Source organism: Vanessa atalanta, chromosome 4 (assembly GCF_905147765.1).
Source record: "Vanessa atalanta chromosome 4, ilVanAtal1.2, whole genome shotgun sequence".
Taxonomy (NCBI): Eukaryota; Metazoa; Arthropoda; class Insecta; order Lepidoptera; family Nymphalidae; genus Vanessa; species Vanessa atalanta.
The window spans coordinates 9,779,749-9,807,161 of record NC_061874.1 but is presented as its reverse complement, the minus strand read 5'-3'; the positions used below and the strand labels follow the sequence as shown (position 1 = coordinate 9,807,161).

The 27,413-nt window shown below is 32.6% G+C and overlaps 2 protein-coding genes across 4 annotated transcripts in view; both read right to left on the bottom strand.

The window, feature by feature from the left end:
- LOC125077932 (protein sprouty) overlaps window positions 1–1,323 on the bottom strand; it is a 37,182-nt gene extending 35,859 nt beyond the window's left edge. The window contains exon 1 of one of the 2 annotated variants that reach the window (XM_047690053.1): window positions 1,212–1,323. The gene's annotated coding sequence lies outside the window, so the exon portion shown is untranslated. The remainder of the gene's footprint in view (window positions 1–1,211) is intronic. The other variant, XM_047690054.1, reaches the window with a different exon arrangement.
- A 5,174-nt stretch (window positions 1,324–6,497) lies between these two features.
- Window positions 6,498–27,084, bottom strand: LOC125063851 (eukaryotic translation initiation factor 5B). 2 transcript variants are annotated; one of them, XM_047670512.1, is made up of 18 exons: window positions 26,888–27,084; window positions 26,744–26,806; window positions 26,419–26,576; window positions 24,107–25,269; window positions 23,675–23,839; window positions 23,087–23,221; window positions 22,475–22,693; window positions 22,018–22,131; window positions 21,590–21,817; window positions 20,720–20,902; window positions 20,420–20,581; window positions 20,101–20,231; window positions 19,563–19,695; window positions 19,147–19,254; window positions 18,537–18,701; window positions 18,352–18,459; window positions 17,283–17,444; window positions 6,498–7,578 (listed from the first exon to the last, which is right to left on the bottom strand). In XM_047670512.1, the coding sequence occupies exons 1-18, from the start codon at window positions 26,932–26,934 to the stop codon at window positions 7,471–7,473; spliced, it is 3,552 nt and encodes a 1,183-aa protein (XP_047526468.1). In that variant the 5' UTR covers window positions 26,935–27,084; the 3' UTR covers window positions 6,498–7,470. The 2 variants fall into 2 exon arrangements, with proteins under 2 accessions (XP_047526468.1, XP_047526469.1); XM_047670513.1 differs by having other exon boundaries at window positions 26,740–26,806; window positions 26,888–27,029.
- Between the last annotated feature and the right edge of the window lie 329 nt (window positions 27,085–27,413).

Genomic DNA, 27,413 nt, shown 5'->3' with positions numbered 1-27,413 from the left:
TTAATATGTGTCTAAATAAATAAGCAATTCAACAACAATAATTCCATTAAAAAATTGATACAATATTTATTTACATTTTAGTAGTGTAGTTATTTATCATTAGTAACTACAGTAATAGTAAGACGTAACAATGATATCTACTGCAGCACTGCTGTGCCATGGCAATACGCTGTATCTAAAATACAAGTACTTTTGAGAAATTACGTTTTTATGTTTTTGTTTATTTAGTTTGTGGAAACTGGCCTTAAAGTCTTCGATATTAGTCCTTAAATTTCGAGTATTTTTTATTGTAAAAAAACAACATAGACTTATTTGACATAACAGAAACTAAAAATATATATTTCTGAATATCATACTACAAGAATCCGCTACATATCCAATAGTTATTGTTTTTCATCTAAAAAAAACTCGAAAGCAAATCTTTTAATCTAAACCTCTTAACGTTCGTATGTATTGAAAAAAACGTCTGGCGCCACATTGATAACCGTCTTAATTTTCTAAAAGCCTTGTCATATTGGCTTTCAAAGTAAATAATGGCTGTAATTCTTTTAAAACACGGATAATTTTCTAGTAGCCCTTTGTGAATGTCTTATCTTATCAATGAAACAGTGCTCCGAAGTGGTTTTTTGTTGATGCTATTTGGCACGCGCTTTGTTCGAGTCATTTTACAATGAGGTCTTGTTCAGTGATGGCGATAACTGTGATAGGTGTACCGAGTACTTCCTGCAAGTGATATATCAGTGTCTGCATGGAGCGAGTGTCGAGAGCCGGCGACTCGACTAGGCTCTGAACAACGGGACCCAGCTACTGTTAGCCGCCCGCGCCCGCGCCGGCCCTACTGACAACTTTAATTTCCTGTCAATAGTCTTTCTTAGTATTTAACTGTAAATATAAAAGGATCTACCATAGCGTATGTACTTGTAGGTACTTCTTGCTGATTATTGTTTATAACTTTTTATACGTTAGTAAATGAAACAGCGGTAGCATATTCTATACAATATTTTTGTTGTTTTAAAAGCTGAAATTAATGACTTTGAAACGGTCGAAGTCGGCCAATTCGTGCATTCTTAATCACAAACAATTTTAGATCGTATAAATTATCTCCAATTAGCGAAACTCCCGTCATCGATAAGCCGAGAACATCGAGAATAAATAATGAATGAAACCAATTCAAGGTTGAAGGAGTCAAAATTTATAAATAGATGACGCACCGATAGTTTCTGGTGTGCTGGGGCTTGGTAACTGTCGTAACCGTTCGTGACTGGCAGCAATGGCAATGGCACGGTGTCACTCGCGTTGCGCAGGCGGCTGCGCTGCGCGGCGTGCGCGCGGCCGATCGCCAGCCGACTGTATCTGCCCGCGACTCCCCATTCACTCGTACGCATGAATGAATGATGCCAGCACGTGGCCGAAAAATACTGAAACTCTGCTCTGGCAGGAAACCACTGAATCGACCTTGTCTAATGGCGACTAGACTTATTAGTCTACTGTGCGAACTAATGTACTTGTGTACATGCTATTACATTCGTGGGACTATTGCGAACATAAATATAGAGCAACATAACGTTATCTATTGAGAATAAATCAGTTGTAGGACGTTTCTGATGTTGACGAGATGTATTTCGTTGTACATTAGTAGCGAATGTTATCAAGAGTGTACGCTAAATTACTATATCTTACATTTTTATCGCAATTATTAATTGGAAAAATTAAAATATGGTATTCTCTATATTTATATTTTTTAGTGATAAGATTTTTTTTTATAAATGATTTTTTAATTACCTACGAGCATATACAGCACGCAACATGCAAACCATTACACTTTTTATTTTAAGGAATATTTCATTGATTTATTGAATTTTTACGTGTATATGGTTGTGTCTAAAATTTCCTTAGCCATTTTATTAGCCTTATCAAAATGTTAATTGTTTCTGAAGTTAATTCAATAAACTTTAGTTCCTAAATTTGGATCTATTAACAGTTTTACTTACCAACAAATTTTTGATTAATTAATTTATTTGAAACTTTTTTACTGCGAAATTATGAATCGTTTGTTAAATGTTATGGCCAGTCTAAAATAAATAATCCCTATGACTTGTATTTTAATATCTGTTATCTATTATTATACACCTTCAACGTTTAATAATGCAGTTTATTTAGTGGTAGGGCTTTGTGCAAGCCCGTCTGGGTAGGTACCACCCACTCATCAGATATTCTACCGCCAAATAACAGTACACTGTATTGTTGTGTTCCGGTTAGAAGGGTTAGTGAGCCAGTGTAATCACAGGCACAAGGGACATAACATCTTAGTTCCCAAGGTTGGTGGCGCATAGGTGATGTAAGGAATGGTTAATATTTCTTACAGCGGATTTGTCTATGGGCGGTGGTGACCACTTACCATCAGGTGGCCCATATGCTCGTCCGCCACAAAAACGTCTTTTTCTAACAAAAGAAGAGATTTATATCGAAACATAGTAGGTAGGTAGTAAAGGTAGCATATTTACGCTGTTTTATTAAACAACTTAAAACTTAAAAAATTTTGCAAATCCCTTACAAAACTCTGTCTAGTTCACAATTCTTCTATGACTATTTACAATGGTATAATAGTTATAATATGTACATTTTGTGCGTATGTGCGTATTTGTATTTGTACTTACTGCCCTACTTTTATACCCTTACTTTTATAAAATTTGAAACTTTTACATGGTATTCGGTATATAATAAGTGTCATAACCAGATTGTACTACCCTATTAGGGATATATTAAAATTTCTCCCAACTTTTAAATAATAAATTTATAGTTTCTTTTCATACGAAATGCCTAATGTACGCTAATGTATTTTGAATATCCTATTTTTTTCTTAGATTTGACTTCTTATTAACGTATTTTATGAAATTCAATAACCGTTAAAAGAGTTATTGACTTTCATCATGTTTATTTGATAAATATTTTTTTTATACAATAATTTATACACATATTTATTACATGTCAATTAATTTATAACAAAACGTACTATGTTATGTTATGGTTGTGTGATACTGGGCTCTTAATTTATTCCTTTATAACATTAAATATAATTATAAGTTAAAATTGTATTTTGAAATGTATACTATAATCCGAATTATAGAAGTTTACTCTATTTAACAAATTTATTACTCATATTAAACTAATTATTGTGCAGTTGCTTTAATTTAGCAAAAAAAAATAATATTATTTAATTGGTAAATATAGAACGAAAAGAGTATCGTGATTATAACTAAGTATCACGAGTAACAGCTTCTTGAATGAGATATGTTAGTTTGAAGACTTTTAAGAATAAAGTGGTTTATATATAGTAATTAGGATTTTTTTAAACTAATTATTATTTACTCGTAATACCTTAATAAACGTACCATAAATCAATTAAACAACACTTCACTCAATTTTGTAAAATGAACACTCACTGAGATCACTTTTTGAATATTCTGCCAATTATGATATATATGTCACCCACAACACCGACTACAGCGGAAGTTTGGTCTTCCATCTGCAAGCTCCGGCGCGGTTTGAGCTGGTCTGCTTCCTAGCGCCTCAACGGTCCCGCGCCTGCGCACTCAGCACCGGGGCGTGACCTAGACCCTGAAAACACCACCCTCTCGCCCACGCTCACCGAATAACATGGTTATTTGCAAAGATGCAACCAAAATGCAATCGGAAATTATTGTATCATTTTAATGTTTAACAATCTCTTGTCACTATTAAAAGTATTAAGTGCCTAAAAATACATGTAATTTTTTATTGTTCGTCTACGATGGTCCAGTTTTACTTTACTACGTCTAAAGTTATGAGGAAGTAACGCGCTACCTACACACTCTTGCCCCTCCCTTTGAACGATTATGCTTCGTTTGCATTGGCTCCTCCATTTGGTATGAGTACTGTCCTTCCGGGAGCCATTATGGTTGAAAAACAAGAGCAACGTAGGTTACGAGCCTATTAGCTTGTCAAAGGTTACGTCTAGAGCTATAACTCTGTGTGTTATACTGGGAACATTATCTAATTAAATAGTGCGCTGGTTGTATATGTAGGAATGTACTTTTTAATATGCATTATTACCGCTCTGGTCTCCTTGCGACAGCTCTACATAATAGGACAGATATATAATACATAACGTCGCTTTAGTGATAATTGTACCGAATTAGAATTGTATACATGAAATATTTATTGAATTTATAACATTAAAACTACATATATCTTAATTTTTTTTTCTTATTTCCAAATAAGGAAATCAAAAAGGACAAACAATTACTATTATAAGAGAAGTTATCGTATTTTAAAATTTAAACTTAACTTGTATTATAAACAATAGATTAAAAGGATTTAAGCAAATAAAACTGATTTTTTACACTAGAATTACCCAAAAGGATTAATATCATAATTATAGAAGTAAAATTACAAATATGCTGATCGAAAGCTCGAAACAAAACACTAAGCAGAAGTCCATGTATGCTTATGTCAATTGACTTTACATAGAATTTTAACTTTAAAAACAATCTTACTATAATTTAAAAAGATATATGTGTAGTGTTACCTACAAAGAACTTAATATAATTTATAACTATACCGAAAATTGTAGTTTCTTATTTAGACAAGCATCAATTTTCACGTGCTTAATTTGAGCTGCACTTCGAGCTGTGTTGAAGAAAAACATTATGATAGCTTGCATTGAGCATCTCTCAACATCCAGAGCAGTCATTCTCCTAAAGATCCCAGCAGCGGCATATTTAGAGGCAGATAAATTTATTCGCTTAACTATCTATTGATTTAATTGTCTAAGTAGGTACCTACCATGTATTCTATCGCCGAACGGCAATGCTCAGTATTGGTAAGTTTCGTATTGAAGGGTGAGTAATCCAGTTCAACAGGGGACGTGTATACGATCTAAGTTAACAAGAATTGTAACGCATTGACAACGCAACAAATATAGACCCTAGCTATAAATCTTCCACATCGATTACGTTGATATTACATAAAATATATGTTACAGTTTCTGAATAGCACAGTTATTATTTAATAAATCAATTGAACGCTTGTCTCTGCTATTTCTGATACGAGTACGAATGCGAAGATTTACGAAGCAGACATTTAGGTTGATTCAATGAAATATATAATTAAATTATACACGTAACTTGATACCACTCGTACCAAATTAGTTACATCGATACATATTACATTAATCTTATTTTTTATCAAATGAGAGAAATATTCGAAACGAATTTTAATGATTGAAAAATATTTTATAGATTAAGGTTGTGGATATTTTTATAACAGTTGAAATATTATTACTTTAAGCTGAACTTATTTTTTTTTTTCTAGAAGTGAGAGTATTTTATATTTCTAAAGATTACATTTCTCATAAATCTTAATTTATTCCAATAGGTATTCAAAACTAACACTTTTTGTATTGCTTAAAACCCGCCAGTGGTCGAATTCCGACATAGGCGACTAGGCGTTGTGCTTGTGTGCATAATATTTCAAAATTATAGTAATTAATATATATAATAATATGTCCTGTGCGGCTCACTAGACCTGATGAAATGCTGACCAAAATAGGTCAAGTGAACATCACTATTACATTTAAAAATTTAACGTGATTTTCTAGAACTATTGAAGCTTCATTTTCTTCCTTACAATTTTTATTTATTTAAGCTGTAAAATCGTATTTCTATAACTTTTCGAACTTCGTCGAAGGAAATGTATATCTTATTAATTGATAACCTTTATTGAATTTTAATTAAAAGGACCAATTAAATTATTACAATTTTTTTTACAAAAATTAATACATCCAAACTCTGTGCAAAAGATAAACATAACATAGTCGTAGTAGTTTTAGTTTTCTATATTGTGTTGGGTCTGGGTGTCTGTGGTGCCGTCGTTACTTCTAATTTTCCAAAACACAAGTGCTTTAGCTACTTACATTGAGATCAGAGTAATGTATGTGATGTTGTCCAATATTAAAAAAAAGCAATGAAATCCTATGAGTTGTTGTAACTTTAGTTTGATAATATGCGATTTTTTAACCAGAATAACTATTGTGTTAGTAAATAATCAAAATACACAATATAAAACAGTATGAATAGGTAAATTATGATGAATTTCCATTACTTTAAAAAATACCTAGGATGTATTAAATAACATTCAACACAAACAGAATCTCCGCGAAACAAATAATCACATCACGCCATTAAATTTGTCTATACTGGCAGTTCATAATGAAGTAATTTCTAGGTTAAAGTAAAGTCGGAATATCGTAGTTATGTGTAATTAATAATTACTATAATTTTGAAATATAATACTTCGTAGCAAGTTGACGTCAAATTTCGTTGTTAGATTTATTATTTTCAATATAATAAAATTTAAAAATAATATCACTTACTAGATATATTTTATTCTCGTTTAAATTAATCTATACTCTATACAATAATATAGATGGGAAGGAAGGAGGGAAAATAAAAATCAAATACGTATTTTGTAATTTATTAAAATTTCTTCAATATAAGAATATGTCCGATTCCATCTATATAATATAAGCATTTCAAAAAGGGATAATACCTAAAAAAATTACAACCTCCTGTACCTTTTATATGGACGCCTTGTCGCGTTAAAACCTTATGCCAGCAAGGGTGAGATTAAAAAAATAATATATTTAAGCGACTTTTTATAAATTTATTTCATTATTATCAAGATCACATCACTAACAAAACTTTATTCCAATTTAATTTGATACCAAGGAAATGATTATTGTCAATTAAACATTCCTACGAGATCAATTACTGCACCCTCTGACATGTTCAAGTTTTAAATTTATTAAAAAAAATAAAATGCAAGTGTTGCCACACTATTTACATAAAGTTACAATAGTAAATAAATCATACGTTTGTATATGTACAAATAATTAGTGATATAAAATGTATATCTAGAATATAATTGGCATATATTACTTAAATTGCAAATTATTTCCCTCGAATCGATCGACGTTGACGTCCATTGAAAGATACCGAAAGGTTGGAAATGAAACGCGTTTTTACTTTCAATAAATAGTTTCTAATGGACTATTTACATATGGAGACGACAGAGTGAGGTATTATTGAATGCTCGATGTAATTTGAAAACAAAAATATGATACAAAACATACGAAAGAAAAGTATCTACGGGCGCGGCTAAATAACGACGGTTATTAGTTATACTTAAAGTCCTGAGATTCAGACACAACGGAATAATTAGATGGAACAGACCGAGGGGGTTAAAAATTTTGCACCACAGAAATTGCTTTTTAGTATGAGAGCTTTATAAAAAAGCAAATATAGAATCCAAATTACATGTAAACGACATGTAGACACATATTAAGACGCGAGAAGAGCACGTGTCGAATTGACTCGTGTGACGCAACGAGAGAAGATCCTAAGTAACGTATACTGTCTTCACTACAAAACTTTACAAGATAGCGAAGAGCTTCTTCAGTTCAACCATCAACTGCCAGTCGGTCTTGATAAGGTCGTCCCTGAAATAATCCTTGCAGGCGTCGATACTCGCTCGCGATATCTGTAACAAAGATTATTTTTATTACAATTAAAGTCAACGTTCTTTTATAGCGTGTTAATTTAAAGCATCGATCCAGTAAAGAGTTTGAACCGAAGGCTATCTCCATTATGACCCAAAATAATCAAAAATTATATGAAGTAGGTTAAATCAATAACATATCAGCATGTTAAAAATTACATCAAGTACAACCTCCTCCATCAGACGATAGATTTATTCCAATTTTATAGTGAACGAACAACTGTACGTGGATGGATGTGTTCAACAACGGTAGGTTAGAGCTTCAACGGATACACTGACCAGTAGAAGCTGGTCTAGGGTCATTTTAGCATGCTACATACAAACAGCACAAGAAAAAGTTCAATAATATAAATGGAATCCACGAAGTACTCGTGATTTACCGAATTTGATCAACAAATTATTAGACGAGACAATTATTAATTGCCTATATATTCTATTCCCTAAAATTTTCGGTACACCAAATATTTTTCTTATAAATACATTTAATATCATAATGCAAACAAGTCGCTGTTAAAAATAGCACATGAATGTACACGGGGGTCCATTCAAGCCGACCTAGTTTCAGAGCATCGATTCAACTTTCCGGGGTTGAATGGAAGTATGACGTCACTCGGAATTAGATCAGGTTGTGCAAGCATGGAACTGGGTCAGCCGCACCCCTGACCTGGGTTCGCTGCACCAACCCCTCGAGGTTTGACGTCATTGAATTAATCCGGGATACTGAATGAACCGAGGCGCGGCACACTTACATAGTTTAGAATTTGCGATTTGGGTTAAAATTAATTCGTAACAAACCTTATCAGTTATATAATATTTAAAAGATGCTCGTATGTATCTGCTACTTGATAATTTAATTATTTATATATGAATTATAACATAATTACAAAAATAATAAATAAAAAAAGGGAAACACAAGTAATTTAAACAATACAATCTTTCCTTGAAATACAAAATTCGAATTTGGAAATCTATACAGAGCATGAAAAGAACGTTTCCAAGATAATTTAAATTTTTTAAATTACCTATATTGAATTAAACCTTTGTCCTTTGACTTTTAAATCATTGCATTCCTAAAAAATCATAATCAACGATATATTTTAATTTAAAAAAATCGTGATTGTAATATATTAAAAAACTGGACGAGTTTAAAGAATGAATTGGTATATAAAAATAATAAAATTTTAACTATATTATAATATATTTTAAAGTTGTTGTATATTATTTTCCTTAATAAAATGCAGACATTCATTAACATTTACAGATATAGCTTAATCTTTTGTGCACTGCGAATGTGCTACAAGGCTGCAAAGCAAAGAAGTTTCATCAATGAAACCGCGATGCGAAATATCAATGGAGCTTCGAGAATGGGATTTGACCCGGTCATTGCGTCTGTGTGCGAGCTACCATGGCGGGTGTGTCGGTGTGCGTTCCCCCGCCCTAGCAACACGGAACACCAAGTGTTTCTTATTACCAAAGACAGAAGAGATATTCGCGGTACTCGTATCTGTATGACCTCGTCGCCACGTCATATAGAATTGCAATAAAACAGACCCGTATAGTTTCTTTAGTGTTTGAACTTTTTAACATTTCAAATCGTTTCGACGAATGCTCGTCTAGGTGATGAATGAATGTCTTTTATGTAGTTAGACATTTATGGAACAAGGAGATTGTTAAATTTTTTTCATTTTTGATAATTAGTTTCAAGTAAAAATAACGTCAAATTAAAAGGCAAAATTTTTTGAAATTAGATTTTGTATACTTTTTAAACCCTAGTAAACCGACACTGATTTAATTTAAACGGTGCAGCTGGGCAGTCATCCAAATACCAGATTTCATGGACTAGGTCGATTGACTTGGACAATATGAATGAATTTCACATTTAGTTAAAACGTTTATTTTGTACAGAATTTATTCAGGGCACGTGAACGTGATCGGTGTTTCGTAAGTTTTCGACGAATTTCACAAGATTAATTATGTTTAATGTGCTCAATCGGGAGGAGCTGGGTCGGGCTGTTAGCGATACCATAAATCTCTATATTACTAGGACGTGATACGGGAAGTTCTTGAACATAATAATAGCATGCTGAACACTAATAACGCCACATGTTCGAACAATGTAAACACTTCTGGAACTTTCTCAGCGAGATTAGAAACAAACTTCAATAATTCCTATACCTACACTTATCCGAGCTTACTTTGTTCATAGCCGTGAGAACATTTTACACAGTTTCGTCTTACTTATTGAGACTGACATATGTCTACATAGTTTTATATGCAAATGTGCAATGTACAATTGCCTCCCTATTTTTTTTATTCGCCAATTGAATGAACTGTAATAAATACTAAGTATTGCATTTGTCCGAACCGTAAACAATAAATCTATTTCTCTCTTTCAATCAAAATAGGTATTTTTTAATGTTTCAAGCTTAAAACCACGTCATGTCACGGAATATCATCCGACAAATCATGCATATTTTTGCATGTTTTCTTACGATATATTTTTGACTTATGACATGGATAATTCTATACACAAATCAAGCACCGGGATGGAATTAGGCATATAGAATTGGACTATCCATCTTAGCCCTTCCGGGGCACGCGGGAATTTATGCCCTGGCAGTAATTCTTTTTATGTTGATTCCCTATTATTCGTTATATTTATTTTAAAAAATACAGTATAAGCTTTTTGGAGTTCCTTGGCAACACCTCTGGGCACGTGCCCCGTGTGCACTTATGGGAAAGACGGTAATGCTGCTATCGTCGTATAATGTCACAATACATATATTCTATACCCAAGCACATAAAGACCAAAGCAAAATCGAAACAAACTTTATTTAAATTCACAAAATCTTTAATATACGAGGTAGATTAATTAGAATATATATAAATACTATAATAATGGAACATTTATTAGTTATTACTAAATACGATATAAAAATAAAGAACGAATGAATCAAATCAAACTAAATATTAATAAAGTTCTGGTAAAAACCTGTTTTTAAAAAAATATAGGCTCAAGCCCGACACGCGCTACATCTCTTACCTAATGCATGGAAAGCCGTCATGTGACGTCACGGCCGAAAATAAAACGACCTTCGTGCGGGTGACGGAAAACTGCTCAGTTCATAACGACTGCTTTATAAAACTAGGATTAAAAGAAACATTGATTCCATCATGTTCTCTCAATACCAACATTACATATATTTTGAGTACAGTTTTTGTCATTACGTCAAACATTTCATTCAAAAGTTTAACGTTAATGAGCGCTACGTGTCATTTTGTCATGCGAGTTATTGTATTTTGTTCATACTTTTTTCTTTATTTCTCCAAATGGCGTAAATGACAGATTAAACTTTTTTTAATAAACTGTAACTGAAGAATATTTTCGAGTCGAGAACAACGATACTAAAAATAATTAAGAAATACTAGAATATGTATTATTATATATGATACTATTAAAAAAATAATATTAAAACTGTCTGTTGAGAAAAAACAGGACAACTAATATCCAGTCATTTTCAAATATCTTATATTACGTTAGATTTGTAAGTTAGGTATTAAATTAATTGGTTGCGTGACTTACATTAGTAGTAAGTGTAACGCACATCGTTAGGTAGCCAAGTCCCCTCGACCTAGTGACCTGACGTGATCAATGCAACCGCGGCCGAAGTGCTACATTCATGCTTACTGCTCAATGAAGGATGCGGGCTACGTTAAGTAATAGACTTCAATGGTCTCGAGGAATGAAACATTTTAAATAATTTTAAGTTATCATAATATGGCTTATGAAACGGTTCAATTCACGTACAAACCTTCTAAACGGCATTTGTTTTAAAATCGAAACGAATTGTATTTATAGAAAATAAAATGTTATGCAAATGAAAGATCATTTTGCTGTTCAAATATATCGACTCAAATCGAAATATAATATTTCTTCATAGAAGTAAGGCAGATGGTCAACCCTACTACACATTTGAATTGTAGCAAAACAATTATTTGCTTCATCGACAATAAACGAAAGAAACTAACTGTAGTTTCCTTTCTTGTCTTGTCTTTACAATTTTTTTGACTTATTCAAATTTCAAAAGTATTGCCGTTTCATTAGATACAGTAACTCATGCGATCTGTTTTCTAAAACGCAACATGATTCGATAGAAAATAAAATGACATACATATACATACAAATAAAACCGTATCGAAAGAAACACAGAAAAGGAAGGACTCGATGAAAAATGAGTCGACGACGAAGACTAGACGAAGAGGTTTATATTTCTAAAAGGCCCAGGTTACTAAGAAAAGAACAACCCCTCATTTGACCTAGTGACCTGTTGTGATCAACGCCAGAGCGCGGCGGGGCACGGCATTCATGCTTGCTCCTCAATGAAGGATAGATATAACTCAATGAAAAGTTAATTTAAGCTCGTGTATAATTTTAGATTGTTGCACATAATATTACAAAATTCAGTAGCTAAATTCGCTTTCTCAATTATTATTGCACAATCGAGACTTCGTACTTAGCAAAATCCGACTATTGAATTGATGAATTGTTTTTCATAAGTGTTAGTTTTCTATTACATAGCTGAATAAATATAAACCTTAATATATAAGCGCATGTATGTATTCAGTATATATTTTTTTTTAAACCTAGAAATACATTTGCAAGGTTAAGTATTTTCCGAATGTTAAATCAGAAAATGAACATTGTACAAGCTATACGATATTCAAACGTATAGTAATTATGTGAATTATTAAATGTATCACGTACAATATCCGAAGAATGGTAATCTATACCTTCTAGAAGAAGTATATATTAAAGAAATATAAGTAGGTATATTATTTTTCTACGCTACGCAGACTATGAAATAATATTCAAACAGAAATAATTCTCAACGCAGCATAAAACATTTGGTCAAAATTAATTCGATAAAACCGTCACTTGAATTACAAACGACTTTATTTAATATACATATTATAAATTTCATTAAAATGCAAAGGCATCCCATGTCGTATGTTAATATAATATTGACAATGGCATCAGAGACGATTGCACTCACAAAATAATGATTGTTTTATATTATGTAGGAGACGCGAGTGTTTGAGTAACACAACGCAAATATCAACACGCCGTGTTTTAATACTATACATCAACGACATACTGTTTCCGTTCTATTCTCGTATCCAAACATTTGCACTTCGGATGCAACGTAAAGGGACGTGTTAATTGCATAATATACCTTATTGATACTAATAGGATTAAATTATATTTTAAAGTACCAATTTTATTATACCGTTAAAATATAACAAACAAAAACACAGTTAACTGGCGATAGGTACATAGGTACAGCTATATGAGCAAATCTATTCTATAGATATAATAAAATTGGAGTGTCTGTTTGTAATAATAAAATAACCGCGTTTTACTAAATGCATTTGTATGTATACACGGTATATATACCTAAATAACATTTTTTAAAATTTTTGTCTGTCTGTCTGTTTGTTCTGGCTAATCTCTGGAACGGCTGGACCGATTTTGATGGGACTTTCATTGGCAGATAGCTAATGTAATAAGGAGTAACTTGGTCTACTTTTATTAAATTCAAACGCGCACGAAGTCGCTGGCACAGCTAGTATAGAAATATAAAGTCTATACTTTGGTAGTCTCAACCTGCAAACGATATTCTTAATGCACTCGAGACGTAAATTTGTACAAATGCAATTTATAAGTTGTCATAATAGCCTGTTATTATTCCACTGTTGGTTAACTAACTCTTCTCCTGAAGAGAAGGATCGAAGCTTCTTGCACAACGCTAGTAGAAAGCGTATTGATCAGATATTGCCAGATTTTACAAATTAAGAGCGTTGAATGTTAATAAACAATATTATAAAAAAAAATTACTGATATAAAAAAGTTTATAACAAATCTTAAAAAATTACTATAGTATAGAAATCAATGATCACTTTGGGCAACTTTAAAACGTGATCTAACTTTAAACACAAGTTCCTAAACATTTAATAATTGACGTCACGCCAAATACGATTGCATGAGCGTTGCAAATGCGTCGTTCATCGGAAAACATAAATTAAAATTATAAAAATTTCACGTCAATTTTTGTTTTAATTTATCTCATGTTTACAGTTATTAGGTTTGATTAGATTCTGTTTTGAAATCGTCATCTAAACGAGTATTATAAAAAGGAAATGTTTGTTTGTTTGTAATCGATAAACCCAATTACCCAACCGACCGGACTAAACCGGTTTAAAAAAAAAACAGTTTAAAATGAATTAGGGTTATAATAATTAACAATTTTCAACTTTCAACTTTAGTACTCCGCCCCATGGGTTGTAACTGAATTATATAGAACGCATATACAAAAAAAGCACAAATGAAACAATGTATATATTGTTAGTTTTATATTTTTTTACGAAAGTATTTCGGGCCTACATTATACCTACTGCTAACATCAATACGCCGTCAACCTATGATTCAAAGGCTTATGCTCTAGGCTTTTGGTAAAATTCAACAACGTATTGTATTTTTCATAGAATATTTAGGTTTCTAATTCGGCAATAATTTCGAAATATCAATTTATACAGGAAATTCATATTAACTTTAAATTTGATTTTTGTTAAAATTTCAAAAAAATAATGAATTATTCTAATAAATTTGTAATCGGAATCTGTCGAACGATAGCCAAAATTAAAAGTATTAATGAGTCAAGTGAAATTACGAATAACTTCAATTTAAAAAAAAAAGCAACAAAACAAATGACGGCGATTTTGTATTAATCGTGAGAGATCAAAAGTATTATTAATAATAGAATTATTGTAAATATTTTATCGATACAACATATAACATCGCGAGGTATCGTTACTAACGTGCTAATAAAACTTTCACGCGCGTTCCTTTGATATACATATACAAAAAAAGAAACTAATTAATTTCGGTGATATATATTTATATCTGATCTTTGAAGATATTTTCATTCGATATTATTTATAAAAACCTGTTCCTACATCTAATTTACATAACAAAAACATGTGTTAGATTTTACTATGGACGTCGAACGCTAAATAAAAAAATCAAATTATTATTCATATATAAGTGTCCAATTTCTGCTGTATATTTAAAGTTTATGTCGATGCGGCTTCCTGGATTTTATATTATAATAATATTCTTATAAGTTATTACCGGATGTCATTTAACTGCTTGTACTTTTATAATGTTAGTAACATGTCGGCAAGTTATATTTTTGCATGACGTTAAGAAAACAAGTTGATGCGACCCTCGTTGACAAGGCTCCGCGAAGAACTGACTAGCTCAATTTGAGCACATATTATAAGTTTTTATTTTAATAAACAATTTAAACTGAACCAAGTGTTTTGGTTTAATAAATATATAGCTCAATGATTTTATTTTTCAGTCAATTATTCTTATCCTAAAGCAAATCTGAAAATCTCATGATTTTTATAAAAGTTTGCTATTATTTTTTCCTATCGCAGGTATTCATACTATAATCGATTTCTTAAAAAAAACTAAAAGTAAAAAGAAAGATATAAAACCTTAACAAGTGAATATTTTTTTAACTATTTTAAAAATGCAATTAAAAGTAAGTTTGGGCGAACGCGATCGCGATTTTCTAAGTCCACTTCACCTTAATGTCAGCGATAAGAGCGTCTTCGTGGATTTGCGCCTTCGGATGACTTACAAATTTACAAATCGTTTCTTGATATAATATAGATATAAAGGAAAAAATCTTCCTTCTGGGCATTTACATATTTTTAGTTATTTATTTCTTTTGAGTAACTTCTAATAGGGCACATTATATAAAGCAAAATGTATAGATCACGTGAACGTTAACCAACGAAATTAAGTTAGGCAAGGACCATGTTTATGTAGGTATGTGTTTTCTTAGTGGTAGAGTTTTGTGCAAATTCGTCTAGGTAGGTACCATCCACTAATCAGATATTCGACTGCCAAACTACTAGTACTCAGTATTGTTGTGTTGAAGGATGAGTGAGCCAGTGTAACTAAAGGCATAAGAGGCATGTTCGATCTCGGGATCGAACATGCCTCTTATGCCAATTATCGCCAATCCGCCACCAATCTTGGGATTGGTGGCGGATTGGCGATGTAAGGAATTGTTAATATTGCTCGTCCGCCAACGTATATCATAAAAAAGTGTAATTCATTACATGGTGGTAAAAGCATGTGTTGGATGAAATCAGCCCTTATTGGAGTAATGTAATTAATAACACCATAAGATCTCTTCATAGAAGGAGAGAAGTCTTCGCCTAGTCGTAGGACATTCATGGTTTGTTAATGTTAGAGCGCTTAGTGTCTCCAATATTATTTTTAATTTTATTTCCCATAGGTGGACTGCATATGGACCACCGGATTGTAAGTGGTCATCACTGTCCATAGACATGGACGCTGTGAGAAATATTAATCATTCCTTGTATCACAAACGTCACCAACCTTGAAAATTAAGAACTTATTCATTCCTCTTTGAGTATAATTACACTGTTTCTCTCCCCCCTTACACCGGCACACTACAAAAGTAGTGTTTATATTATATAATTATATACTATATTATACTACTAAATTGCAATATCTTGTGTTGACGTGTATCGGATTGAAAGTTGGTGTGTAATGCTCAAGGGACAATGAGTTTTGTGTGTGTGTAAACAAATCACATCGGACAAGAGATCGTAGAAAGTTCTCTTATAAAGGTTTGGATTGATTCCACCACGTTCATATGTGTGTATATGTGACAGATTTTCATTCAACACATGCAAACATCTCACGACATTTACTTACAACAAACACCATATGATAAATATGACCGATGGCGATGATTACGTTTGTATTTCCTATATTTAATGCCTTTATGACTACACTCGACAATGACGCGAACATTTTTTTAATTGAATATATCAATATTTCCTATAAATTTCTACAGTTATAACTTGGCCTATTAAAAAATCAAAGGCGCATGAATATGATTATACTTTACTGACATACTCTTTAATTTTATAAGGTGGAACAGAGTAACTATTTAGTTTCCTGCCGACTCCTTTTGGTTGAATCTACTTTCCGAACCGGTGGTAGCTTAACATTTAATTCAATACTGTAACATGACGATGCAAAAGTGCTCTTATGAGCCTACCTGAATAAAGTATATTTTTATTTGATTTCAAAATCAGGGCAATATTTTAATGTACTTTATAAAAACTATAAGTTACATATTTAGAAACTAAACTTAACAAAACAATCGGACATATAAAAATATTTCTATCTTTAGCAAAACATTAGTTTAAATAATTATTAATATGTAATACAAATTGGTGTAAATTTTTTTCTTCCATAAACGGACGACAAGAACCGTCATAAAACACGGTATATATATCGTTCACTCACGAAGGCGCGCCCCTCCACGATAGATTATCGGCGTGCATTAGTATGAGTGAAGCTCGTAATGTGCGTAAAATGACTAATACAAGACGGGAAATAAAATATTAATTAGCTTAAATTTGTTACACGCTGATAATTGACCGTGGAGGCGCGTGCCTTCGTGAGTGAACGGATCAATCCTTTTCGTTCACTAGTTCAGTTAGATACACATATTACTCATTATTAAAATCTAGATAATGTATAATACAATCTTATTGAATATATTAAGTATTACCTTGCTGACTAGCATATCAGTCTCGTCGAAGTGTCTGCCGAACATCTTGGGCGACTCTCCGGGGATCGGTTCGATCTTGATGCAGACCTCCTGTCCCTTGCGGGCTGTCTCCACCTGCTTGTGGTTGATCTCGATAGAGGTCACCAGACCCAACTCCACAAACTAGAACAAACGTTTATTTATTACACGTTGCATTGGTGTTGTATTACAATCGTATTATATCATAGGTGTATGATATAAAATCGTAAACATATGTATATTTTTATTTCCTTTAATTCTACCTGAATCAGAAGTAAATAGTCTTGAAATCTGAACAAGGTGTAATACAAGGATTATCTTATGGCTAATTAACTATTTATGTTAAACTATTTTAAAAGCAAACTTTAAAATGAAAACAGTGGGTGGTGTAGTAAGTCTCACATACAAGCATATACTACATATACATAATTATTAATTATACACTTAGTAAATAGTATACGCTCCATGCACACACAAGACGGTAGAATGCGAAAGCGGAGAATGACGAGGTAGGAGAGCGTCGTGCCGTTTGACGTCACGGCATACGATTCGGTATTACCCCAAACGGTTATAAGTGTTTGTAATGTAAATTATATTTGTAGCATTCGTCAAACAGGCGGTAAAGCATGACATTTGTCGAGATCTAATCAATTATATACTTTATAGAAACTTGAAAAACTACCGTTTTGAATGTAAGCGAATTTGTTATCAGGACTTAGGAAGTATTATTATAGTGGATGTAAGTACTGAAGGGAAACTGTGTTGTATCTAAGGATATATTAATCTAGAACTCTCTGTATTGCATAATATAGCAGAGCTATCACATGGAATGTATCTATCAAACTATAGTTAACTTTAGTGTTGGCAGGGCACGTTCAGCTATTCATATTAGCGCTCGAATACGAATGCGTAACGTACTTATACGCTACGTATCGAAATGACGATCGATAGATAAAAAAAATTACATATAACATTATATTGTTTTTTTAGACTCAATATTTTAGAAAAAACGTAATCAATATTAAACATTTCAAAAAGTAAATCATGTCACCTCTTGGCTAGGCACGCAGATGGGCGTCCCTTCCTTCAGGATTCCCGCCTCCACCATCACTCCCGCAACGATGGGGTCTCGCGAGTTGAACACGAACTGCGGCAAGATCTGTGGGGAAGGAGGCGTGAGTCAGAGCGTAAGGGGGGGGGGCTAGTAAGGGGTGAGTTGTGTTGGCGGAGCAGCACCTTGAGCTTGCAGGGGAACACGGCGATGTGCTTGAACTCCTCGCGCTTCTTCTGCTTGAGCTCCTCGCGGTAGGCCGTGAACTTGTCGAACAGGTGGTAGATGATGTCCGCCGCGAATATCTTCACCCCCAGGTTCTCGGCCATCTCCTGCGCGTCGCGCTCGATCTGCGGGCGGAGATGTTTTTATTAATTAAACCTCGAGTGGATGGGACGCATTTTTTAACTGTGTCTGTAAATCGTAAGCTAAAAAAATACTCAAAGGTCTCTGAAACGATTTTAGTGAAATCTACTGTGTCATTTAGAATTTTGTTGAACCATTTTTTTTCACGAAAATCGAATATAGCTCGTTAGATCTTTTGTACCATACCGTTCGATCGATAAAATTCTCGAAACGGAATCATTCATAGCAAACTAAAATAACTGCGCATTTGTAACAAACTAAGTATTAATTCACATAATAGGGTTCAATAAAAATCTTTTTGTTTTTATTGAATTGCCTTAAAAAATAATCACCTAAAACTAAACTGCTTCAAAAATGTAAAAATCGACCGTTTAGTTACTAAATCATTTAAGTCAATACAAAAAAATCGTAATAATGTACTTTTCTTACCTTGACATCAAAAGCCAAAATAGTTGCGTACTGCGAATCATGTTCCAACATGGCGGATGCTTTCATGACGTCACGCTTTACAACTGGCCCTATCCTAATGGCGGAATACTGTAAAGTAAAACAAAAGCACAATTTAATTTACAGTACATATATACTGTTTATAGTCACCATTAGAAATGAAGTGGACATTTAATTTATGTAGCAAGTAAATATGGTATGTTAATTAATATTATTTTACATTAAAATTAATAAGATTTATAGCATAATTACTGAACTTATTAAACACCTAATTTGTCTAGTAAAAAGACTATTATTTCTGATTTAGGTTTGCCCTGCGATTTTAACAGGAGAACTTGGTTAGTAATATCAACCTTATTGAACACTTATTCAATACTATGATTTATAAAAATACTTACAGGAATTTTGCTAGTCCTGAGGAACTCGAGCAATGCTTCCAGGGAACCAAGCGTAGATGCTTGAACGTAAACGCCACGGTCCGACAACTTGATCGACGACAAAGCGGACTTCAGTTCGCGAGCTACCTCCTCTCTGAAATATCAATCATTCTCGATAATTTATCGCTTATTTTACTCGCTAAGCCTTCTCATGAAAACGAAAGACTTCAATCAAGTAGCGGGACATTTAAAGCCTGTTACTTTGCTCTTTACATTTTTAAGTATTTATTAACGAACAACGAATAAGATCAGAACAGCACTGGAACCAAATTATTTAAATTATAACTTCAAAGTGAATTTGATATTTCAAAATATTATGCTGACTGTCTCTAGTATTTGTTTCTGAATAAAAAAATATATATAATATAGAAAGCTCTGTTTGCGGGTAAGTGACTCGATTTGCACCGCTGCGAGCTCCTTTTATGTATTTCTTTTAGTTAGTCTAACACTGCGCACAGCAGTAACGCAACACGTAACTACAACTCATTTCGACACTCACATTAGCACCTCGACTTCGTCCGGCTTCTGCGCCACGAGCAAGTTCAGTCCGGCGATCGCCTTCTCTAACTCCTTAGCGGCGATTTTAACTCCTTGCGCACCGACGACTTCCTTGTGTTCTATATAGGCATTCTATAACGACAAATATTTTATTTTATTATATGATGATAATCACAGAATCGGTTAGAGATACCAGCTTTATATTTATGAAAATCTTATATGTTTACGGGAGTTTTTGTGAGTAATTATTGTCAAGAACATTATTATTTTATGAATAAAAACAAATGCTTCGTAATATGGTTAGAAATCAATCAACATACCTTGACTCTGAGTTCCTTCATAGGTTGAGGCATGAGTAGCGACCTAATCTGTGTAACAATGGGTCCATCCGTCCCCGCCAACACCATGGTATCTCCTTCCCTGAGAGTACCGTTGATGAGGATTGTATCAATCGTGGTACCCAGCCCGGGTATAGCTTTAACCTGTATGAAATAAAAATTAAAAAATTAAATATTGGAGTTTTGATTCAATTTACATGATTGCATTCATAATGGAATAACCCCGAGCCAGTAAAAATACAATCGGAGTTATTAAATTTGCGGTAGTTCACAGTATCTCACCTCGAGAACAGTAGCCAGCAGCTGTTGCGAGAAGACCAGTCTCTTGTGCAGCGGGCCCTCGCAGGCCTGCACGATCATGGCCAGCAGGTTGCCCATGCCCTCGCCGGTCACGGCCGACGTGGGCACCAGCGACACGTACGTGCGCGGGTCGGGGTTGGAGTAGAACAGAGCTGCGTTTAGACCCTGGAGGAGATGTCATTTCATATATACATGTAACTGGAAAGATGTGGTGATGTTGTATACAAAACTTCCGTGAAATGCGGTTGGGTCTAATTTTTTAAAGCCCTTTTTTCTCTCTACCCTGCGACTTTGGGAGTAAAGATGGAAAATAATTCTGACGTCCTTCGATGCTACCAGATACCGACAGATTAATAGACAGATCTCAAAGTCCCTAACTCGCGACCAACGAGAACCAACGCTCAAAAGGATTCGTAAGAGATACGACCATTGGGCTGAGCCTACTTACGAAGCTGGAGAATAAGGAGGGCAGAATCGTCACGTCAATACCTGTATGGTTGGAAGAACTCGAGAAATTCTATGGAAAGCTGTACAAGTTTACGCATTCATCTATCAGAAGTAAAGTACTAAGTATTACTTTCTACTAAGCGATAGAATAAATGATACCTACCTAGACAGACTTTATATTTAATTCCTTACCAAAAAAATCATGTATTATGAATCATTACAATTGATTAATACACTAAAATTAAATTCGCTCGCATTTTTGGAGTTGGTCGTCAGAAGTCAGGCATAAAAAGTAGCTCCAAATTCTTATTAAAATCGGTTAAGCGGTTTGGTCATGAAAGAGCAACAGACAGACACACAGAGTTACTTTCCCATTTATAATATTAGTATTAAATATGAACTCACTTGTTCAGCGAACTGAATGATCACATCTTTGCTCCTCTTCTCGAATTCCAGCTGAGTGTTAGGTTGCTGCATTTTGAGAATGTCACGTACATCTTTCCTCTGTGCACTCTGCCAGTCATATAGACGATCTATCTTGTTCAATGCTACTATGAATGGTGTCTTCTTTTGTTTCAGAAGATTTATTGACTCAATTGTTTGTGGTTCAAGACCGTGCATAATGTCTACTACCTGTCAACAAAATGTAGAAAAGGAATTAATGAATTATTAGTACACGAACGAGGGTTACAAATTAATATGTAAAAAGGCCACATAGCAGAATGATATGAATATAAAATTTACAGCCAATATGTTATTACATATGTTATATGTATAAATGAAATTAATAATTTATGTAATCAAATTAATCTAAACTTGATTGTAAAACTTACAAGAATGGCGATATCACACAATGAAGAACCTCTGTTCCTTAAGTTACTGAATGACTCGTGACCGGGTGTGTCTATAATAAGCAGCCCTGGTAACTTGAATGCTATCTCATTCACCTGTAACAAATATAATATTTAATTAAAGTTTTTATCACAACATTAGAAAGTTCTTTATTACAACATTTATATAATCATAAAAGCTGAAGAACATTTTGAGATCGTATGAGAATAAAATTATGTAAAATATGGATTATAGCTCATTCTAATGACAAAAAGAGTGAAGATAAACAAACCTTAGATTTACATATATCCTTTGTTATTGAAACATATTCATAAATACCATAGATTATTCAAGATCTCAACCAATAATATAATGTCAATACAATGTCAAAGTAGCTTATTTGTATTTACCTCCTGCTATTGGACTAGGCTTTATGAAAAACAATTACAATAAACTTACGCCCTTCACGTGTTTAGTCTGTTCCTTGATGTTCTCAATGGGCACATTAGTGGCTCCAATCTGCTGAGTGATTCCACCTGCTTCCCCATCCTGCACATTGGTTCTTCTCAATTTGTCCAGAATCTTGGTCTTACCGGTGTCCACGTGACCGAGTACACACACAACAGCAGCTCGTAGTGGATTGTTCGTTTTATTCTTTTCGTTGTCCTCGCGCCGTTTCTGTTTCAAATTAAGACATATGTTTAAGGCAATCATTGGAATATTTCGATTTAATTAACAAACGAAAATTTAATAATAAGTCATGTAACATTAATATATGAAAGAATTTTCGAACATTATTATATTATTTACACTACAAATATAAAAATAATCTAAAATATCCCTTTTGGAAAGTTTCTCACTCATTGCTTAAAATCAGAAACTTTCTGTTTGCATTTATAGTTAACTATTACTTCCAGCACCATTAAAATAATATTATATATATATATATATATATTAAAACATTTTGCATCTATTTTAATAAGAGACAATTAAACAATTTTTAAGCATAAGCTTAAAAATTGTTTATTTCCATAATGAATGTAGGCCATAAAGTAAAAACAACTGAAATACCTCTAGTCTCTTCAAAACTAATTCACGTTTCTTTTGCGCATCCGTCATTTGTTCCTCTTCAGAGTCTTCTTCGGAACTTGATTCTTCTTCTGAACTATCGTCATCATCTTCATCTGAACTATCATCTTCATCTTTCTGATAAATAATAAAATATTTTTTTTGTTATGAACTATATATTTTTTATACAGTTTTTTACCTTCCTATCAATTTCTTAAAGTCGTCAGTTATTTTTTATAGTTTTTAGAGTCGTTCAAATCATTTGATTTACGAAATGAGTACTAACTATGTAAAAAATTAAGAATTAGTTTTTAATTATTTGATAATGATAATATTATCAGATATAAAAACCCAAGAATTAAAAGTAAAGTGTTTGTCGCTAGATCTTAAACATAAAAAATACATAACAAACCAAAGATAAAGTTTAAAATGGAACCTGTAAAAATAAAACTTTAAAGAATTTTTAGAAACTACTTGAATTAAGTTTCATTTGATTATGATACTAACATCTTATGAATTTTATGTATTTGATGATGATGTAATTTAACTGTTTTTGTATACATTCTGTAAATGTTAATAATAAATATTTACCTTAGACTTTTCGTCAACTGATTCAGATTTCTTAACTTCTTTTGCTGCCGGAACAGATTCCGGTTTAGCTGGTTCTACTTCTTCTTCAGAAGATTCAGCATCCCATGCATCTTTTACTGACTCATTGTCTGATTCCTTTTTCTCTTCCTCTTTTTGAGGTTCTTCCTGCGGAATGAAAATAATATTGATTAGTATTCATGTATATTAACGCATAAAACTTATGTTGAGTAGCTAACTAGTAGATGATCTTATTTCTTCCATGAAAAAATAAATATAACACCGCTTAATCAACTTATAATTAGTCATATGAAAGATATTTTTTTTGAATTGAAATCGAATTTTCGCTCGCGTACTCATTTATAAAATATTGTTATAGTAAATTTCAAGTTAAAGAAATAAACTATTAAATTGAATGTAGGTCAAAACACTTACTTTTTTATCTGTAATCTCTACATCAATTTTCTTTTCTTCAACTGGGGTGCTAGGAGCTTCTTGTGACATTTGTGTTTTTAATTTGGTGGGCTTAATTCTAGTTCCAGGTCTTGGAGGCAGTTTTTTCTCAGCGGAGCCAATTTCTATGCCTTGAGCTTTTAATGATTCAAGCATTGCTTGAGCCCTAGCTTTCTCTGCTTTTTGCTTGGGGGTTAACAATTTGCCTTCAGCTTTCAGTCTTTCTTTCCTTTCTTTCTCTTTCTGCTTCTTCCTTTCTTTACGTTCTTTTTCTAACCGTATAGCTTCTAAACGCTGTTGTTCTCTCTCTTCTTCTTGTTTCATCCTTTCTTCCTCTTCTTTCTTCAAACGTTCTTCCTCTTCCTTTACTTTCTTTAAAGCTTCTTGCATTGCTGCTATTGTCTTCTTGGTAGGACCTTTTTTACCTTTATCATCTTTGTCAGCCTTCTCTCCTTTTTTCTTTTTTTTTCCATCACCTGTTGGCATCTCACCCTCACCATCCTTTTCTTTTTCTTCAGAAGGAGCTTTGGGTTCCTCAATTTTTTCATCGGCAGGTTTCTCCGGCTTTTTTTCTGTTGGTTTTGCAGGTGTTTTTGGCTCTGTATCCTTTTTACCATCTTGTTCTTTATCTTTCTTTTTAGCCTCCAGTTTTTTTAGCTTTTCTCTTTCTTTCTTTTCTTTTTTCTTCTGTGCAGCAGTCTTTATGGTAACATCGGCTTCATTATCACTACCTTTATCTTCAGCTTCGTTTTCATTTTGTTCCAGTTGAGGTTCATCTTTCTTACCCTTTTTCTTAGTTTTAGCTTTTTCCTCAACAACTTCTGAAGGTTTCTCAACTTCCGGTGCAGGTACAATTTCCTTTTTAACACCTGAATACTCCATTTCTAGTTCTGCTAAAACTTTTTCTATATCCTCATCACTATCATCCTTCTTTCTCTTAGCTTTTTTTCCTTTCTTACCAGCAGGTTCTTTTTTTTCCTGTGCTCCCTTTTTTTGAGACTTTTGAGGTTTTTCATCGTCAGAAGAAGGTGGTGCTTCAGGTGCTGATCCTGCCGAATCCTCAACTTCTAGCAGAGAAAATGCACTTTTCTCTTCCTTTTTTTTGTTCTTTTTTGGTTTTTCCTCAACCTCATTTTCTGATTCATCTAAATAGAAATAAATAATTATTTATTAAAATATAAATATCTAATTATGGATAAATTGGTTTAGTTTGTTGTGTAGAATATTTAAGCTTTCTCAAAACTTTAAATGGGCCCAATGAAATATCTCACGAAAATGGCGGTGATAGTTAAAAAAACTATCTAACAACACAAAATGCCAAATTATCCAGGCCACAACAAATGTCCGAAAAAACTTAAATAGCGAGACCGTGTTTCCAAATATTTTTTTATTAGGCGCCCATACTTATAATTATCAGAAAGAAATTTAAAAATCTAAACAGCAATAATCTTTGCACAGTTACACATCTATAACAGTACCAACACACTATCCAATTTATCTCAAAAAAGTCCCAAACTACTTTATTTATTTATAAAATAACATCCAAATCCAAAACTACACTATGACTGATCACATAATCAGTCATCCGTATTACACACAATAAGTGCAAGAAGACATTTAACATAATTCAATCTTAATGACTGAAAAACCTGCAGAATATATTGATGAAGTAAATTATTTAAAAACTGCTTTTAAGGCACCTGATCAATCATTAATCAGTGAATAGAATTTTAATATTTCATCCAACTATGTCCATAAATTGTCAACATGATTATGTTTACAAGATCTGAGTGAAAATTAGTGAAATTATGATCACTTTAATTTTTCCTTTAAAACCAATAACAACAACAACATCAACAACAGTCAAAACATTACTTTTTACACTTATTCATGATATTATATATCAAAAATAATTCAAAACCAAGTCAAGTCAACTTGATCAAGTAATTCACTGGGGGTACACAAGTTATTTTTTTATTATTATTATCTATAGGCTTCACTTTATTACACAGAACCAATTAGCTCATATGAGAATTATATTGCCAACAGATTAAAAAAAAGACTCCTGAAAATTATAAAAAAGAGAAAAATCTAGTTTTTTTTCAAAAACATATGTCTCAAAACTATTTAGAAAGATTTAAGGTTACTATCTCAATCTAAAGATTGTATTTTAATCATATTAAAAAATACTTGTCTAAAATTTTTTTAAACAAATGTTAATAAATATGTATATAGATCTAGATAGACTTCCTATACTAATATACCAGATGATTACAATTTGGATATTAATTTACCTTCACTACTGACATCCACTTTTTTCTTAGACTTATTTGTAATTGATACATTCTTTATACTTTTTGTGACTTCTTTAACATCGGAATCGATTGATTTCTTCTGCTTAATTTTAGATTTTGGTTTCTCATCTTCGCTTTCATCTGACTCAACTATTTTCCTGAAATTTATTTTTTATGTCATAACAATTACTCAAATGTCAACATTTACTGTAGCAATACTTTGTGATATATTAATTATACAACCAAATATGAATAAAGATTAAATAAAATATTATTTGTGCTTTAAAGGAATAGAAAGTTATCATATAACCTATAAGTGACTTACTTTTTTCCCTTATTTTGGACAGGTTTGGAGCTTTCAATAGCTGTAGTTTCCACATCACTATCACTGAAATGTTATTAATTAATAAATATTAAGATTACTATGTAAGCAAAATAACTTTAACATATGTTATAGTAAGAAAATTACCCATCCTCAGCAGCCTGACTTTTCTTCCCTTTTTTAGCCTTGCCCATTATTTTTATATGCTCTATTAAGTCACGATGCCTGTGATGAAATGTTCTATTGCCAAATACTTTATGATTTCTATCATGTGAAACGTAATCAATGCACTAATTAAGCTAAGCCGAAATATATTGCTCGTCGTCGTGTCCGTACTCTTCTCATGTCAGGTACGTCAATGAAAATATTAAAAAGTGTAAGCCCTATACAGATAAAAAACAGTTATTACAAAAGAATATTGTAGTAATATTCGTGGAGATTCCCTTCTTTTAGCATTTAACATGAGAATACACTATATAATTTATTTTTTTTCACGCGTTCTGAACACACTGGTTGTAATAAAATAGCCAATAGCCTCATTGCCCAAATTACCTTAAAAAAAAAATCACCTTTAAAATATTTTCAACATAATTTTGACATACATTTCAATTTTATTTGTCTAGTTTAAATTATTTATTTGGAAATTAAGCATGCTACTTACTACTTACTAGTA

Excerpts from the sequence above, each read along its gene's own strand:
- LOC125063851 (XM_047670512.1), bottom strand. The coding sequence starts at position 26,934 with ATGGGCAAGGCTAAAAAAGGGAAGAAAAGTCAGGCTGCTGAGGATGG. Across the intron at positions 20,582-20,719 it reads TGCTGGCTACTGTTCTCGAG|GTTAAAGCTATACCCGGGCT; the intron begins GTGAGATACTGT and ends TATTTCATACAG. Across the intron at positions 7,579-17,282 it reads CTGATATGCTAGTCAGCAAG|ATATCGCGAGCGAGTATCGA; the intron begins GTAATACTTAAT and ends TCTTTGTTACAG.